Source organism: Ranitomeya variabilis, chromosome 2 (genome assembly GCF_051348905.1).
Source record: "Ranitomeya variabilis isolate aRanVar5 chromosome 2, aRanVar5.hap1, whole genome shotgun sequence".
NCBI classification, from domain to species: Eukaryota; Metazoa; Chordata; class Amphibia; order Anura; family Dendrobatidae; genus Ranitomeya; species Ranitomeya variabilis.
Window position 1 is genome coordinate 955,792,286 of NC_135233.1, and position 17,194 is coordinate 955,809,479.

General features: G+C 46.9%; 1 protein-coding gene across 3 annotated transcripts in view; it reads left to right on the plus strand.

Moving 5' to 3' along the window:
* Positions 1 to 17,194, plus strand: part of U2SURP (U2 snRNP associated SURP domain containing) — a 112,112-nt gene that overhangs the window by 77,699 nt on the left and 17,219 nt on the right. For all 3 annotated transcript variants that reach the window (XM_077290802.1, XM_077290803.1, XM_077290804.1), the window contains 7 exons: positions 128 to 290; positions 395 to 474; positions 12,685 to 12,772; positions 14,070 to 14,189; positions 14,269 to 14,425; positions 14,523 to 14,615; positions 15,588 to 15,654. In XM_077290802.1, coding sequence (XP_077146917.1) covers positions 128 to 290; positions 395 to 474; positions 12,685 to 12,772; positions 14,070 to 14,189; positions 14,269 to 14,425; positions 14,523 to 14,615; positions 15,588 to 15,654 — 768 coding nt within the window. The remainder of the gene's footprint in view (positions 1 to 127; positions 291 to 394; positions 475 to 12,684; positions 12,773 to 14,069; positions 14,190 to 14,268; positions 14,426 to 14,522; positions 14,616 to 15,587; positions 15,655 to 17,194) is intronic.

Here is a 17,194-nt window from a genome sequence, read left to right on the forward strand (position 1 = left end):
TCGAGTCCAGTGTTGCCTTATATTGCTGCGTCGGGTCTTTGATCAGCTGCAGCGGTGACTTCCCGTCTTCAGCAGTGCAGCCTGTCACTGAGCTGATGAAACCTTACTAACTTTGTTTTAATTTTAGACAAAGGGACAAGTTAGAAGAAGTATTACGCGGACTGACCCCTAGGAAGAACGACATTGGTGAAGCTATGATGTTTTGTCTTACCCACGCAGAAGCAGCAGAAGAAATTGTAGATTGTATAACAGAATCACTGTCAATACTGAAAACCCCTCTCCCCAAAAAGGTAGTTTTATCTTTACATGTTGTTGCTACATTGAGTAATATCAGTGTCTACAAGTTTATAGTTCCTTTTATTTTGCTCATCGTATTTTATCCATTTCTAAACAGATCGCCAGACTGTACCTGGTGTCAGATGTCTTGTATAATTCTTCGGCTAAAGTTGCCAACGCGTCTTATTATAGAAAATTGTAAGTATTTGTAAGGTTTTGCTACATACAAAATGGAGAAGCAAAATTATGTCCTTACAGAATCTAGGGGGGAATATACATGCTATTTGTGGCATAATTGGTCTTTTCCTGTATCTGCCTCCTACTGTCAGATTGCAATACCCCAGTTAAAGTGATGACGATAGGGTATGTATCAACAGGGAATCGGTCATTAAATTGCTGCTGCCTGAACTACAGGCAGCATGAATCAGAGGCTGACTGCGTGATGGCAGCGTGTATGTTTTACTCTGAAACACTGGAATTTAAAGGGAACCTGTCCCCCCCCCCAAAAAAAAAAAAATCGAAGGTGAGCTAAGCCCACCGGCATCAGGGGCTTATCTTCAGCATTCTGTAATGCTGTAGATAAGCCCCCGATGTAACCTGAAAGATGAGAAAAAGAGGTTAGATTATTCTCACGCGGGCGGTCCGATCCGATGGGTGTCGCGGTCCGGGGCCTCCCATCTTCTTACGACGACGTCCTCTTCTCCGATGCAGGCGTACTTTATCTGCCCTGTTGAGGGCAGAGCAAAGTACTGCAGTGCGCAGGTGTCGGGCCTCTCTGACCTTTCCCGGTGCCTGCGCACTGCAGTACTTTGCTCTGCCCTCAACAGGGCAGATAAAGTAGGCCTGCGCCGGAGCCGCAGCGTGAAGACAAGAAGAGGACATCATCCTATGAAGATGGGAGGCGCCGGAGCGGACCGCAACGCCCATCGGACTGGACCGCAGCGGGACCACACCTGGGTGAGTATAATCTAACCTCTTTTTCTCATCTTTCAGGATACATCGGGGGCTTATTTACAGCATTACAGTATGCTGTAGATAAGCCCCTGATGCTGGTGGGTTAGCTCACCTTCGATTTTGGGGGTGACAGGTTCCCTTTAAGGAAAGAGTATGAAGAGTCCTTTTCAAGCTTTTTTTTTTCTGTGAATCAGTCAGACAGGATCTGATTAATGCTTCTCAGGGTTTCGGCAGTATGGGTCTGACAGGTTCCCTTTAAGTCAGGAAAATAGCGGTCTCTTAGGAGCGCTGTGAGGACAGCAAGGGAATTGAAAAGGGAAAGCAGGATTCAACGCAGCTCCAGCCGTGCACCTTCGAGAAGGAACAAATGAAACTTGAACAAACAAGCACGGTCACAGGAGCGCTGAAATGAAGCCAGGACAAAAATATTGGTGTAAACCACAACGCGTTTCAACGGTACCCAGTCTTCATCAGGTGGAAGTTTATTGTGAGTGGACAGGTATTTAAGGGCAGTACAACCAATCAAAATTAACATTCAGTCAAACAAGTCACATGATAAAACACATAATAAAACAACACAGCCAAATGAAATTCAAAAACATAAATTCCTCCATTAAAAGAATTAAAAACATCATAAAACAAAACACATATCATGTTAAATAAAAGATAAAAAATATATATTAAAAAAAAGTCTAAAATGAGCTCAGAAAGGAAAAATTACCTAATCACATTCTCAATAGTGAGATTTAACCCCCCAGGAGCCAACGTGCCCAATTTGAAAATCCAGAAGCTTTCCCTTTTAATAAGACTACCATAACGGTCAGACACAGTCTCTGGAATAAAATCTATGATTGTTAGTTTAAAGGGAACCTATCACCCCGTTTTTTAAAGATTAGATAAAAATAGTGTGAAATAGGGGCAGAGCTGGGCTTTACATTAGTGCCTCTTTGGTGCCTTTACACCCCCGTTAGGCTGCCGAAATACCTTAGTGAAGTGTCCGTTTTGTCCTGTCACTCAAGCTGGTCAGGTCGGATGGGCGTGGTCACAGCGCTGTTTGTCCCCCAGGATCCTGCTCATCATTACGTTGGTGGCGTAGTGGTGTGCGCATGTCCAGCAGATGAATCCACTGCCCAGGAGATGAATAACGGCGCGGTCTTCGCTATTCAGCCGTTTACCGGTGGGCGCGGCCATCTTTCCTGTGGCCGCGCCTGCGCAGATGGAGCGCTCTGCTGCCCGGGGCTTCAGGAAAATGGCCGCCGCGATCTCCATCTGCGCACGCGCGGAATCCCGCGGCCATTTTCCTGAAGCCCCGGGCAGCAGAGCGCTCCATCTGCGCAGGCGCGGCCACGGGAAAGATGGCCGCGCCCACCGGTAAACGGCTGAATAGCGAAGACCGCGCCGTTATTCATCTCCTGGGCAGTGGATTCATCTGCTGGACATGCGCACACCACTACGCCACCAACATAATGATGAGCAGGATCCTGGGGGACAAACAGCGCTGTGACCATGCCCATCCGACCTGACCAGCTTGAGTGACAGGACAAAACGGACACTTCACTAAGGTATTTCGGCAGCCTAACGGGGGTGTAAAGGCACCAAAGAGGCACTAATGTAAAGCCCAGCTCTGCCCCTATTTCACACTATTTTTATCTAATCTTTAAAAAACGGGGTGATAGGTTCCCTTTAAGAGATTCCGTGTTTTTTTGGTGTGTAGTTAAAAAATGTTTGGACAGACTATGCAGCAAGAAACCGTTCCGAATATTTTGACGATGTTTGTTCAATCTTGCATGCATAGTCTGTATGGTGCGGCCCACGTACTGAAGACCGCAGCCGCATAATATCAGATAAACTACAAGCATGGATTGACAGTTAACATGATAATTTTATAGCTAGTGTTGGTGGTGTTGGATTTAAATTCTGTAGACCCATTTTGGATGGATCTGCAACACAGGCATTTAGCTGTCCTGCAGGAAAAGTACCCAGCATTCTCAACCAGCTGAACCGTGGAGAAAACATGGGGACTTCTAGTGGTATTGCTGGGTGCAACCAGATTACAGAGTGTACGACTCCTTCTAAAGATTGTTCTGGGATGGACAGGGATGTGGCCAGAAAGGATGGGGTCCCTTTCAATATGAACCAGTATTTCCTTAGAAGTTCCTGAATCGTCATATGAGATTGATTAAAGGTTGTAACAAGACTCCATTTAGAGAGTTCAGAAATAGAAGACTTATTACCCTTATTGCTCTTAATCTTGCGTATACACTCCTGCTGGGACAATATCTCTGTTTTTAGAAAAGCATCATGAACTAATTTCTTGGGGTAACCTTTGGTGCGAAAACGTTGTTTTAAAAACCTTTGCTTCGTCATGGAGATCCTCCTCCCTTGTGCAGTTTTTCCTAATGCGCCAATACTGCCCATAAGGGATGTTCGACATCCATTTGGGGAGGTGTCCACTGTGGAAACTTAGGTAACTGTTCACGTCCACAGTTTTAAAATGTGTAGTCGTGAAAAAGCGACCCTCACTATCAATGTGTACCACTAAATCTAAAAATTGTATTGAGGTGTGGGACAGATTTGCTGTCAAGGTAAAGGCCCCAGGGGTTTAAATTCATGTTACTGACAAAATCCAGAGCTTCCAACTCTGTACCTGTCCAAATAATAAAAAGGTCGTCTATAATACGTCGGTACAGAGCTATCTTGCCAATAGCCAGGTGAGACTGCGCGATGAAGACAGACTCAAATGCCCCATGAACAAATCTGCATAACTGGGGGCGAATCTAGTCCCCATCGCGCAGCCTTACACCTGGCGGTAAAAAAAGTGCTCAAAAGTGAATACATTATTATATAAAACAAACTTTATGGCATTTATTAAAAAATTTGGGGGGAAAATTGGCAATTGCTCATCATTGTGCATGAATTGATTGACCGTGTCTAAACCCCGATCATGGGGTATATTCGAATAAAGGGCCTGAACATCCATTGTTATGATGATACAATTGGGTACACTGGGAAAAGATTGAAGAGTATCAATAAGATCGGATGAATCTTTAAGATAAGAACTTAAGAGATTAACGACATACTTCTGGAGAAATAAATCCACGTAATGTGATAGATTACTGGTGATTGAATTAATACCCGAGATAATCGGACGGCCCGGGGTTGGAAGGATTTTTGGTAGAAAATTAAAAAAGGAATATTATAACGAGAGATATTCAGAATTATGAATTCCTTTTTGTTAAATAGACCTGAGGAATGAGCTTCATTAATGAAAGTCTTATATTCAGAAAAAATGTTTTTGAAAATATCTTGGTCCAATTTATTGTAATATTCACTATCATCCAGAATTCTAAAACTCTCCTGGATATACCACTCCTCCCCCTTTATCGGCATTCTTGATGATAATGTTGACATTTTCCCTTAGGCCACTTTTTCACCTATACTCAGATTGCAGAGATGACAGAGACCGAATTTCTTTGAAAATTAACTGTTAAAAAGTTTCAATGTGGCACCCCTTGTGGTGGAGGGGGTAAAAATTACTTGAGGTGGCTTTAGGATTAACAAGCAGAAAAGGGTCATCCCCCTTGGATAAAAAATTTGTCTCGGTGGTCCCAGACCTGTTTCTACGGATCCGCTCTACCTCTCCTGAGCACTCACCACGCCACTCAGCTTCTGGCGGCTCCACCTCTCGCTCACCCTCTTTAGGGGTTCGTAGCGTTCACGACTCTGAATATGAGTCTGATGTATCCTTAGACCCGGATGCTCCGGAGTTTAGATCTACAGTTGACTCCCTCATTGAGGCAGTCAATCACGCCCTTAAAGTGGACGATAACCCTAATCCTGCTCCGGACCACTCAGTCTCCTTTACTAGAGCCAAGCGTTCCCATAAGACGTTCGCCTCTCACCCAGATTTCCTGGATATAGTCAAGCGACACAGGGAGCGTCCGGATAAGCGTTTCACGGGCAAAAAGGCCCTGGAATTGAAGACCTTTTTATTATTTGGACAGGTACAGAGTTGGAAGCTCTGGACTTTGTCAGTAACTTGAATTTGAGCCCCTGGGGCCTTTACCTTGACAGCAAATCTGTCCCACACCTCAATCCAATTTTTAGATTTAGTGGTACACATTGATAGTGAGGGTCACTTTTTCACGACTACACATTTTAAAACTGTGGACGTGAACAGTTACCTAAGTTTCCACAGTGGACACCTCTCCAAATGGATGTCGAACATCCCTTATGGGCAGTATTGGCGCATTAGGAAAAACTGCACAAGGGATGAGGATCTCCATGACGAAGCAAAGGTTTTTAAAACAACGTTTTCGCACCAAAGGTTACCCCAAGAAATTAGTTCATGATGCTTTTCTAAAAACAGAGATATTGTCCCAGCAGGAGTGTATACGCAAGCTTAAGAGCAATAAGGGTAATAAGTCTTCTATTTCTGAACTCTCTAAATGGAGTCTTGTTACAACCTTTAATCAATCTCATATGACGATTCAGGAACTTCTAAGGAAATACTGGTTCATATTGAAAGGGACCCCATCCTTTCTGGCCACATCCCTGTCCATCCCAGAACAATCTTTAGAAGGAGTCGTACACTCTGTAATCTGGTTGCACCCAGCAATACCACTAGAAGTTCCCATGTTTTCTCCACGGTTCAGCTGGTTGAGAATGCTGGGTGCTTTTCCTGCAGGACATCTAAATGCCTGTGCTGCAGATCCATCCAAAATGGGTCTACAGAATTTGAATCCAACACCACCAACACTAGCTATAAAATTATCATGTTAACTGTCAATCCATGCTTGTAGTTTATCTGATAGAATGTGGCTGCGGTCTTCAGTACGTGGGCCGCACCATACAGACTATGCATGCAAGATTGAATAAACATCGTCAAAATATTCGGAACGGTTTCTTGCTGCATAGTCTGTCCAAACATTTTTTCTCCATCGCCACATTGGGGGACACAGGACCATGGGTGTTATGCTGTTGTCACTAGGAGGCTGACACTAAGCTGAGACAAAAAAAAGGTTAGCTCCTCCCCTGCAGTATACACCCTCATGCTGGCTTCCAGAGACCCAGTTCAAGCTTAGTGTCCGTAGGAGGCACACTGGATTTAAACCTTTTTAATCCGGACGAAGGGGGCGACTGATTCTTTCATGTTCCGATCTCCCCCGAACCAACAACAGGCGAGCACGGGAGTTTCACCTCTCCGTATCCTCTCCTGCGACGTGGGATGCCACTGCCTGAGCTGATTCTAGGGGCGACGGGCCCCTTTAAGGGCACCGATCTCCCCCCCCTATTTTACAGACGAGCACTGGAGTGTCACCTCCAGTACCCTCTTCTGCAGCCAGGCCTTGTTGCCGGACATCTAACCTGCCCACCAGGTCTCACCCTCGGCTGTTCAGAGGCACCTTATGTTGTGGCGTCCGTGCAGCCCCCACTGCATCACCACTGAATACGCGGTTGATGGATGGTGGCGGACGGTTCCTCTCCACCCCCCCTTCAGGGGATGGTGGTTGGAGGCTCCCCAATCCCTGCACCGTCCTAATCGCCCCGGGCACACCTCACCAGGATTCTGTGTGCAGCAGTCTCTGTGCTTCTATCGGGGTAAGTGCCTCGGAGGGGTCGCCTGCTGCGGTCCGGAGGGCTCCTTCTTAGCAGCGGCACGTTTTTTTCCGGGCCCCATAGTCTCCGGCGCTCAGTGGCTGCGCGCCGGGCTGAAGCCGCAAATTTAGCCCCCGGCTTCGGCCTAGCTCCGTTCTCCCGATAGGCTCCGCCCCTTTTTCGCATCATTCGGCGGCGCCGCCCCCCGGTCCTGGCGCTTCTCGCTCTCTGCGAGACTTCCTCTCTTCTAATCTCGGCGGCCATCTTGGATTTTCCCCTGCACGCTGCAGCTCCAGCTCTCCCAGCCCCAGCTTCTCCCACGTGCAGCGCTGTGAACGCCGGCTGTCGCCAGCACCACCGCTCTCTCTCTCTCTCTCTCTCTCTCTCCCTCTGCGGGACACAGGACCTCGGGTAAGGAGACCACGGCAGGTTCTCCCCTGCAGCGCCGCCCTCGCTTTCTTATTATAGACCCTGCGGTCTATCTTACATTAGGGTACACCATGTCCCAGACAAGATCTAAAACCTCCTCAAAGGTGCATACTACCATTTTTTCTGCGTGTACCACCTGCCAGGCTCCACTTCCTCGGCCTCAGATTTCCCCCCTCTGCTCAGCCTGCGATGCCCCAAGTGCCCAGGAGCCCTCCACCGCCACCGACCCCGGCGTATCTAGTCCCCCTGCGTGGGTCGCTTCACTGTCTCAGTTCGTGGACTTTTTAGCCAACGCTATCAAATCCATTCAGAACCCCCCCTGGGGAGCGGGGCAATCCCTTTCTTGGGTTAAGAGATCCCTCCGTTACAGGGGAATCGTCGGCCAGCAGGGGCCGCTCTCTTCGGAAAGAGGCGCGGTCATCCAGAGAACGGATCCGCTCTACCTCTCCTGAGCACTCACCACGCCACTCAGCTTCGGGCGGCTCCACCTCTCGCTCACCCTCTTTAGGGGTTCATAGCGTTCACGACTCTGAATATGAGTCTGATGTATCCTTAGACCCGGATGCTCCGGAGTTTAGATCTACAGTTGACTCCCTCATTGAGGCAGTCAATCACGCCCTTAAAGTGGACGATAACCCTAATCCTGCTCCGGACCACTCAGTCTCCTTTACTAGAGCCAAGCGTTCCCATAAGACGTTCGCCTCTCACCCAGATTTCCTGGATATAGTCAAGCGACACAGGGAGCGTCCGGATAAGCGTTTCATGGGCAAAAAGGCCCTGGAATCGAAGTATCCCTTTTCCGCAGATCTTGTTAAAGACTGGACGGAATCCCCATTAGTAGATCCTCCGATTTCGCGTCTAGCTTCCAAATCTCTCTTATCCGTTCCAGATGGCGCTTCAATTAAGAATCCCACAGAGCGCCAGCTAGATTCCCTAGCTCGCTCAGTGTACGAAGCCTCAGGTTCTTCTTTCTCCTTCCTTCGCCGCGGCTTGGGTGGCCAAGGCAATGGTTTCCTGGGCAGATGCCCTAGCTAAATCCGTTCAGGAACAGGATCTTCCCTCTGAGATGGCGGACCTTGCCAAACAGATTGCCATGGCCGGTGATTACGTGATGTACGCATCTCTCGATGCAGCGAACTGTGCAGCATCGGCGGCTTCTAACGCTATCACCATCAGAAGAGCTATTTGGCTCAGAGAGTGGCGCGCAGATTCCTCCTCTAAAAAGTCTCTGATTTCTCTCCCTTTTCAGAGCGGGCGCCTTTTTAGAGAAAAGCTAGACCAGCTTATCTCCGACGCTACAGGGGGAAAGAGCAAGTTCCTTCCCCAACAGAGGCCCAAGATTGCCTTCCAGCGTCAACCATATTTTCGCTTTCGGCCCTTTCGTAGCAGTCCAGCCTGGCCCAATCCTGCCGCCCCTTCCAGATCGGACCGATCCGCTCGCTCAGACAGAGACGTTCGTCCCTCTTTTAGGCCGAATCAGTCCTGGCGAGGAAAGCCTAGGCAACCAAGAACCAGAGGGTCCAGGCCTGCCAGATTCCCTTCGCAATGACTCTGGAACTGTTCCAGTCGATACCACCAAAGTAGGCGGACGTCTACTTCTTTTTCAGCAAGTCTGGCTCTCCGTCATCCACGACGAATGGGTCAGGGATCTGGTGTCGTCTGGCTACAAAATAGAGTTCTCTGCCTCCCCTCCAGCTCGGTTCTTTCCCTCTCGTCTCCCCAGTTCGGGGGCTCAGTCTCGCGCCCTTCTTTGTGCCATTCATTTCCTCCGCCAGTGCGGGGTCATTGTTCTGGTTCCGGAACACGAGAGGTTCAGATTTTTTTACTCAAACCTCTTCGTCGTGCCAAAGAAGGACGGGACAGTGCGCCCCATTTTGGACCTGAAGCTCCTGAACAAGTGCGTAAAGGTACGGCACTTCAGGATGGAATCGCTCCGGTCGGTCATCTCCTCGATGGAGAGAGGGGAATACCTGGCATCAATAGACATCAAGGATGCCTATCTTCATATCCCAATATTCCGTCACATCAAAGGTTCCTCCGTTTTGCCATCCTAGAGGACCATTTCCAATTCACAGCCTTACCCTTCGGTCTTGCCACTGCGCCCAGGGTATTCACGAAGGTCATGGCGGCCGTCATGGCCGTTCTTCACTCTCGCGGAGTGGTCGTGTTGCCTTACTTAGACGACCTCCTCATAAAAGGTCCGTCTTATCAGGCCTGCGAGGCAAGCGTCCACATTACCTTGGATTCTCTTTCACGCCTGGGCTGGTTGATCAACTGGGACAAGTCCTCCCCCGTTCCTGCCCGTCGGATCTCCTTTCTGGGAATGATCCTGGACACCTCAAGGGGACTGGTCTTGCTCCCTCGGTCCAAGGCCCGAGAGCTTCAGCATGGAGCTCGGACGCTCTGCCATCCTCGTCCGCGACCCATTCGGTTCGCCATGAAGATCCTGGGCAAAATGGTAGCCGCAATGGAAGCGGTTCCTTTCGCTCAACTCCATCTCCGCCCCTTGCAACAGGCTCTGCTGGACAACTGGGACAGGAGTCCCTTATCGCTCGATCGTCCATGCCCTTTGTCTCCGCGGATCAGACAATCCCTGTTTTGGTGGACCCTGGGTCCATCTCTCCTCCAGGGGAAGTCTTTTCTCCCGATCCTCTGGTTAGTGGTAACTACCGACGCCAGTCTTCTCGGCTGGGGTGCGGTGTTTCTTCACCACTCTGACCAGGGTCGTTGGACTCTTCGGGAGTCGAGGCTCCCTGTAAACATCGTGGAGATTCGGGCGATCAAACTCGCCCTGAGACACTTTCACCCCCTGCTCGCGGGTCACCCAATCCGAGTCCAATCGGACAACGTCACAGCGGTGGCATACATAAACCACCAGGGGGGTACCCGTAGCAGGGCGGCGATGCAGGAAGTCTCCCACATTCTTCGTTGGGCCAAAGCCAACCATTCCACCATTTCCGCGGTGCACATTCCGGGCGTCGAAAACTGGGCGGCGGACTTTCTAAGCCGTCAGGGCCTTGCCTCGGGGGAGTGGGAACTCCATCCAGAGGTTTTTCGACAGATCTTCCTTCGCTGGGGGACCCCGGACGTGGATCTGATGGCGTCCAGATTGAACGCCAAGGTTCACAATTTCATTGCACGTTCTCGGGATCCCCAGGCTATCGGAGTGGACGCGCTGATATCCCCGTGGCGTCAGTTCCAACTCCCGTATGTGTTTCCTCCACTTCCCTTACTGCCGAAGGTCATCCGGAAGATCAAGACGGAGGGGATTCTGGTCGCGCCGGATTGGCCACGTCGCGCTTGGTACGCGGAGCTCGTTCAGCTCGTAGCCGACGTCCCCTGGCGGTTACCAGACCGCCCAGATCTGCTTCGTCAAGGGCCGATCTGCCACCAGAGCTCAGGGGCCCTACGTTTGATGGCGTGGCTGTTGAAACCTGGATTCTAACTCGGGCTGGTTTCTCTCAGCAGGTCATTCCCACCATGATAAGCGCTCGCAAGTCATCTTCCGCTTCTATCTACCACCGCACCTGGAAAACCTTCTTCTCGTGGTGCAGGCTCCGAGGTCGCCCTCCGCTCGTTTTCTCTATTCCTTGCATTTTGGATTTCCTTCAGTCCGGTTTGGACTCCGGCTTGGCGCTGAGTTCCCTCAAAGGTCAGATCTCAGCGTTATCCGTGTTATTCCAACGTAGGATCGCTGCCAACCTTCAAGTCAAGACTTTCATTCAGGGGGTCTCCCATGTGGTACCCCCCTACAGGATCCCGTTAGAGACCTGGGATCTCAACTTGGTTCTGGGGGCTCTTCAGGAACCTCCTTTTGAGCCTCTTCAGGACATTCCGCTTACGGTCCTCTCCTGGAAGGTTGCCTTCCTTGTGGCCGTAACCTCTATCAGATTGGTCTCAGAATTGGCCGCTTTATCCTGCCGAGCTCCTTTTCTTGCCTTCCACCAGGACAAGGTAGTCCTTCGTCCATCTCCGGATTTTCTCCCTAAGGTGGTGTCCTCTTTTCACCTTAACGAGGACATCATTCTTCCCTCTTTTTGCCCGCAGCCAAAACACAGGGTTGAAAAAGCCCTTCATACCCTGGACGTGGTACGGGCCCTTAGGAGGTACATTTCCAGAACGGTCATTTCAGAAAATCAGACTCCCTTTACGTTCTCCCGGAGGGTCACAGAAAGGGTTTGGCTGCGTCTAAAGCCACGATAGCCAGATGGATTCGATCTGCTATCCATGAATCCTATCGGGTCAGGGGCAGATCTATCCCGGCGGGGATTAGAGCTCACTCCACTCGGTCGATGGGTGCTTCCTGGGCCATCCGGCACCAGGCAACGGCGGAGCAGGTTTGCAAGGCCGCAACGTGGTCCAGCCTGCATACTTTCACAAAGCACTACAATGTCCACATTCATTCCTCTGCGGACGCGGCCCTTGGCAGACGTGTTCTGCAAGCGGCTGTCGCGCATTTGTAAGTCAGATGGTACACGGAGTTATTTGGTTGTATTGTTTCCCTCCCAGGGACTGCTTTGGGACGTCCCATGGTCCTGTGTCCCCCAATGTGGCGATGGAGAAATAGGGATTTTTGTGTGTACTCACCGTAAAATCCTTTTCTCCGAGCCACTCATTGGGGGACACAGCACCCACCCTGTTAGCCTGTTCGGCTCTTTACCTTTTTCGGTTTTTGACTTTCTTTGACATGTTGTACTCTACTGTTCGATGATATATTGTTATTATTCTCCTACTGCTTTTTGCACTGAACTGGGTCTCTGGAAGCCAGCATGAGGATGTATACTGCAGGGGAGGAGCTAACCTTTTTTTTGTCTCAGCTTAGTGTCAGCCTCCTAGTGACAGCAGCATAACACCCATGGTCCTGTGTCCCCCAATGAGTGGCTCGGAGAAAGCTTCTGCATTTTCAAATTGGGCACGTTGGCTCCTGAGGGGTTAAATCTCACTATTGAGAATGTTATTAGGTAATTTTTCCTTTCTGAGCTCATTTTAGACTTCTTTTTTATATATATATTTTTTATCTTTTATTTAACATATGTGTTGTTTTATGATGTTTTTAATTCTTTTAATGGAGGCGGCTCGGAGAAAAGGATTTTACGGTGAGTACACACAAAAATCCCTATTTTTGCATTTCATTTGGTTGTGTTTTATCATGTGTTTTATCATGTGACTTGTTTGATTGAATGTTAATTTTGATTGGTTGTACTGCCCTTAAATACCTCTTCCTGTCCACTCACAATAAACTTCCACCTGATGAAGGCGGGGTACCGTTGAAACGCGTTGTGGTTTACACCAATATTTTTGTCTTGGCTTCATTTCAGCGCTCCTGTGACCGTGCTTGTTTTTTTCAGGTTCCCTTTAAGCCTCAGTTAAGGGTGTTTGGTTTTAAATGTGATTGTGGAAAAGTACATTTCTCGATTATCTTTTCAGCTTTGAAAATAAATTATGCCAAATTTTTGCTGATTTGAATGCTGCCTATAGAGCCATACAAGGTCACCTACAGTCAGAGAATTTTAAGGTAAGTGAATTCCGTTCTTCTTCTCAGGTGATGAGATTTACTCTACATGTTTCAGAATTATGGCTCCATTTATGCCAAGACTGGTATGCATATGTTATATCACATCATGGTCCCGATTCATCAAGCAGTTATCTACAGTTTTCTTGCTTAAAACTGCTTTAAATTATGCAGAATTTGTACACAAATTGTAATTTGTGGATATATTGCCGAGCGGGGCCAACAAATTCATCCTAAGTTTTGACAAATGCATGGCATGAATTATGTCAGCATGGAGCATCAAGAATGGCGACATTGGGAACCAAAATGTTTGCACAAATTTCTTATACAAAGTAAGACAACAAACAGGTGGTGCAAAGCTTTTAAACAAATGTATCATGAGCCACTGTAGATTTGGGTCATGTTAGATTTTAGTTTACGCTGTCTAACAATGTGATGGGATTAGTTGAGTCGGTACTACTGCATTTACAGTTTTGATTTTTAGACATAGGTTTATAGGCTACTGACACAAAATACTTTAAAATGAAATTACCATATTTTTCAGACTATAAGGTGCACTTTTTCCCAAAAAAATTTTGGGAGAAAATGGGGGTTCTTATTATTGTCGGAATATACTTACAAGTAGTGTGGCTGCAGCAGGAGTCGGGCGATTCTGCGGCAGTCCGACGCTGCAGGGCGATGACCACACTCCCTTCCCAGGCTGGTGCGGCAGGTTCGGCAGTGCTCTGTGGTCCCGGAGCCCCCCCACACACATCTACTACAGCAGTGCGGTGGCCTCCGGGAAAATGGCTGCCGGGGAGCGGCGCATGCTCAGATTGAGAACTCTGCAACAAGATCTCAATCTGAGCGTGCGCCAACCCTGTCGGCCACCGCATCGCAGTAATGGATGTGTGGGGAGCTCCGGGCTTTCACAAAATGCTGTCGGAACCCCCGCACCACCGAACCTGCCGCACCAGGCTGGAATGGGAGTCATATCACAGGACCACTGAACACCCCCTGTAACCCTGCTCCACCAGCTCTGCCGATTTCCCCCGGTAAGCTGGATTTGGACTAAGACTGACCCCCATTTGACACATTTTTTTTTCCTTCTGAAAATTTGGGGTGCGTCTTAAGACCCAGTGCATCTTACAGTCCGAAAAATACGGTACCTTGGATTACCCTGTATTAAATGTGAAGATCAATGTGAGCTTTCGTTCCCGGACTGCCCATGCACTTTTCAGTAGTCTGCCCTGCCACTTCAAAAGGTTTTCCTGGCAAGAACAAATTCGTCAGTTTTTATTTTACGCCTTTTTCTCTGTAGCAACGTGTTATGGCTTGCTTTCGTGCCTGGGAAGACTGGACAATTTATCCCGAGCCCTTTCTGATCAAATTGCAAAACATATTCCTCGGCCTTGTAAATATTGAAGAGAAAGAACCTGAGGTAAGTACAGTGTAATTCAGTGAGAAAGCGCGATATTTCTTTCCCATAATGCTTATTAATTTCCATTTTATGTCCATAGGAAATAGTTGATGACTTAGATGGCGCCCCAATTGAGGAAGAATTAGATGGAGCGCCATTGGAGGATGTGGATGGAATTCTCATTGATAGTGTCGCCCTTGATGATTTGGATGGCGTGCCATTGAAATCTCTTGATGACGACTTAGATGGCCTTCCTTGTAAGGGTGTAATGTTTCTCGCATTGTAACTATGTTGCTAGTTTTCACATGGTGCATTATTTCCTGACTTTGTTGGTTTTTATCTTTTCTATTAAAGTGGATATCGGTGATGACAAAAAGAACGAGCCCATTTTCAAAGTTGCACCATCTAAATGGGAAGCTGTAGATGAATCCGAGCTGGAGTCTCAAGGTGAGTGACTGTGGAGCCGTAAAGAATATCAGCCATTGTGCAATCTCCACTCGGAGAGCCTTTCCCTCGGTGGTAAGTTCTGTAACCGCATACTGCTAGCAGGGATCTGAATGTAGGGATTTCCACTATTGCCAGGGTTAGAACAGTTTTTTTTTTTTTTAGAAACCAAATACGAAGGGAAGGTCAGTTCATCTGACTGGTTAAGATACCAGTTGCACAGAGACTTGAAGTACTACAACATCCAAAAATGCATTGAGCAGCAAAATCCAGCAAAAGATTTCATTAAAAAAATCATTTATTATTATTTTAAAATCCATATAGGAAAAAAATCCATCCAGGCTCATTTCAGACACATGCCTTTGTCATTGCCTTACACCAAAAATAATTGATGATACCAATTCACCTTATATATAAGGCAATAACTACGTACTGTAACCCACTGAAAAGGTAGCCTATCAAATAAAACTAATAACGCTTTAATAGGATGATATCAAGGATGATATCAATATACATTTACATGGCAAAAAAGTTTGCTAAAATAGCACACCCATGATGTGTACTTTTTTTTTTCTTTTAATGTGGCAAAAGGAGGGTGATTTGTACTTTTTTAATTTTTACACATATTTTGCTCACTGTTTACTTGTTGGTACACTTAAAGCTGCGATCATCCGAACAGTTGTGCTGTAAATAACAATGCATTAGCACTGCTATGCATAGCTAAAATCACAATCTCCTATGAACGCCAGCTAAACGTCATGACTTCAGACCCATGGCAACCTATCAGGAATGCTCACCCTCTCGGATTGACAGCAACACTTAACATATTAACAACCGCTGACATAGCTCCGTTCTGCCCACAACTGTTAGAGGCCGATGTATTCAGCCATCATCTGCCTCTAACAGCCGTAAAATGATATCTGAGTAACAAGAACGTGTGGAAAAATAATGTGATGTGCCTTTGTTTTGTTTTAGCTGTAACAACATCTAAATGGGAGATTTTTGATCAACATGATGAATCTGATGAAGAAGAAAATCAAAAGTAAGGAACAAAAAACTAGACAGTTTTAAGATTGATAAAACTTGGTTATGAGCTTATTATTTTTCACCTATTGTGTCCCCCCCATTTCCTTGTAGATTGTAAGCTTGCGAGCAGGGAACTCACCCCTAATGTCTGTTTAAATTGTCTTAACTCGTACCGAATTTATTGGTTGTACATGTCCCCGCTTAATTGTAAAGTGCTGCGGAATATGTTGGCGCTATATAAATAAAAATTATTATTCTTAGGATGGCCGTCTATTCGGTCAGTGTGGTGTCTGTGTGCGCAACAGACAGCACACTGATCTATTAATCGATCCTTTGGGCCATGTGATTTACAGACTAGACCAGTGCATGTCAATGACTGGCAGCTCCAGCACTCATCCGTTATGGGGATTTTTAGTGACACATTGTACTTTATGTTGGTGGTAAATTTAGGCAGATATTTTTGAGGTTTATTAGTGAAAGTATCGGAATTTGGGTGCAAATTTTGAAAAGTTGATCAGCAATTTCTCAATTTTCCAACAAAATTTACAAAACCAATTTTTTTTTTTAGAGATTGCATTTTTTGTGACTTTGAGGGCCCTATATGACAGAAAAAAACCAAAAGTGACGCCATTTTAAAAACTGCACCCCTCAAAGTGCTCAAAACATATTCAATAAGTTTATTAACCCTTCAGGTGCTTCACGGGAATTAAAGCAATGTGGAAGCAAAAAATGAAAATTGTACTTTTTCCCACAAAAATTATGCATTTTCACAAGGGTAACAGAAGACAATGGAGCGTACAAAAGTTTGTGCAACTTCTGAGTACACTAATAACCCATATGTGGTGGAAAACTACTGGTTGGGCGCACAGCAGTGCTCAGAAGGGAAGGAGAGCCATTTGACTTTGGGAGTGTAAAATTGACTGGAATAGATAGTGTGCCATGTCACATTTGTAGAGCCTCTGATGTGCCTAAACAGTAGAAACACCCCACAAGTGACCCCATATTGGAAACTACACCTTTTGAGGAATTCCTCTAGAAGTATAGTGTGCATTTTTAACCTTCAGGCGATTCACAAAATTGTATACCATTAGACTGAGTAAATGGAAAATTACCATTTTTCCACTTGCTCTGGCCCCAGGTTTTTCATTTTCAAAAGGGCTAATAGGAGAAAATGAACTGTACAGTTTGTTAACACAATCTCTCTTTAGTACGACAACATCTTGTGTGGTAAAAAAACTACTTTTGAGGCTCAGAAGGTAAGAAGTGCCATATTGGATTTCAGATTTTGCTGGACTGGCTTGAAGGTGCCCCATCACATTGGTAGAGCCCTGAGAGTTAGCAGAACCCCTCAATGAGGGACCCCATTTTACAAGCTACACCCCCCCTTTAATGAATTTATGTTGGGGTGCAGTGAGCATGATGACACCACAGGTGTCACAAAATTTTATACAATTGGACAGTGAGAAAATAATTTACATTTTTGCCACCAAGATTGTCTGTTCGCCTCAAATTTTACATTTTCATACTGGGAAATAGGTAAAAATGGCACCAAAATT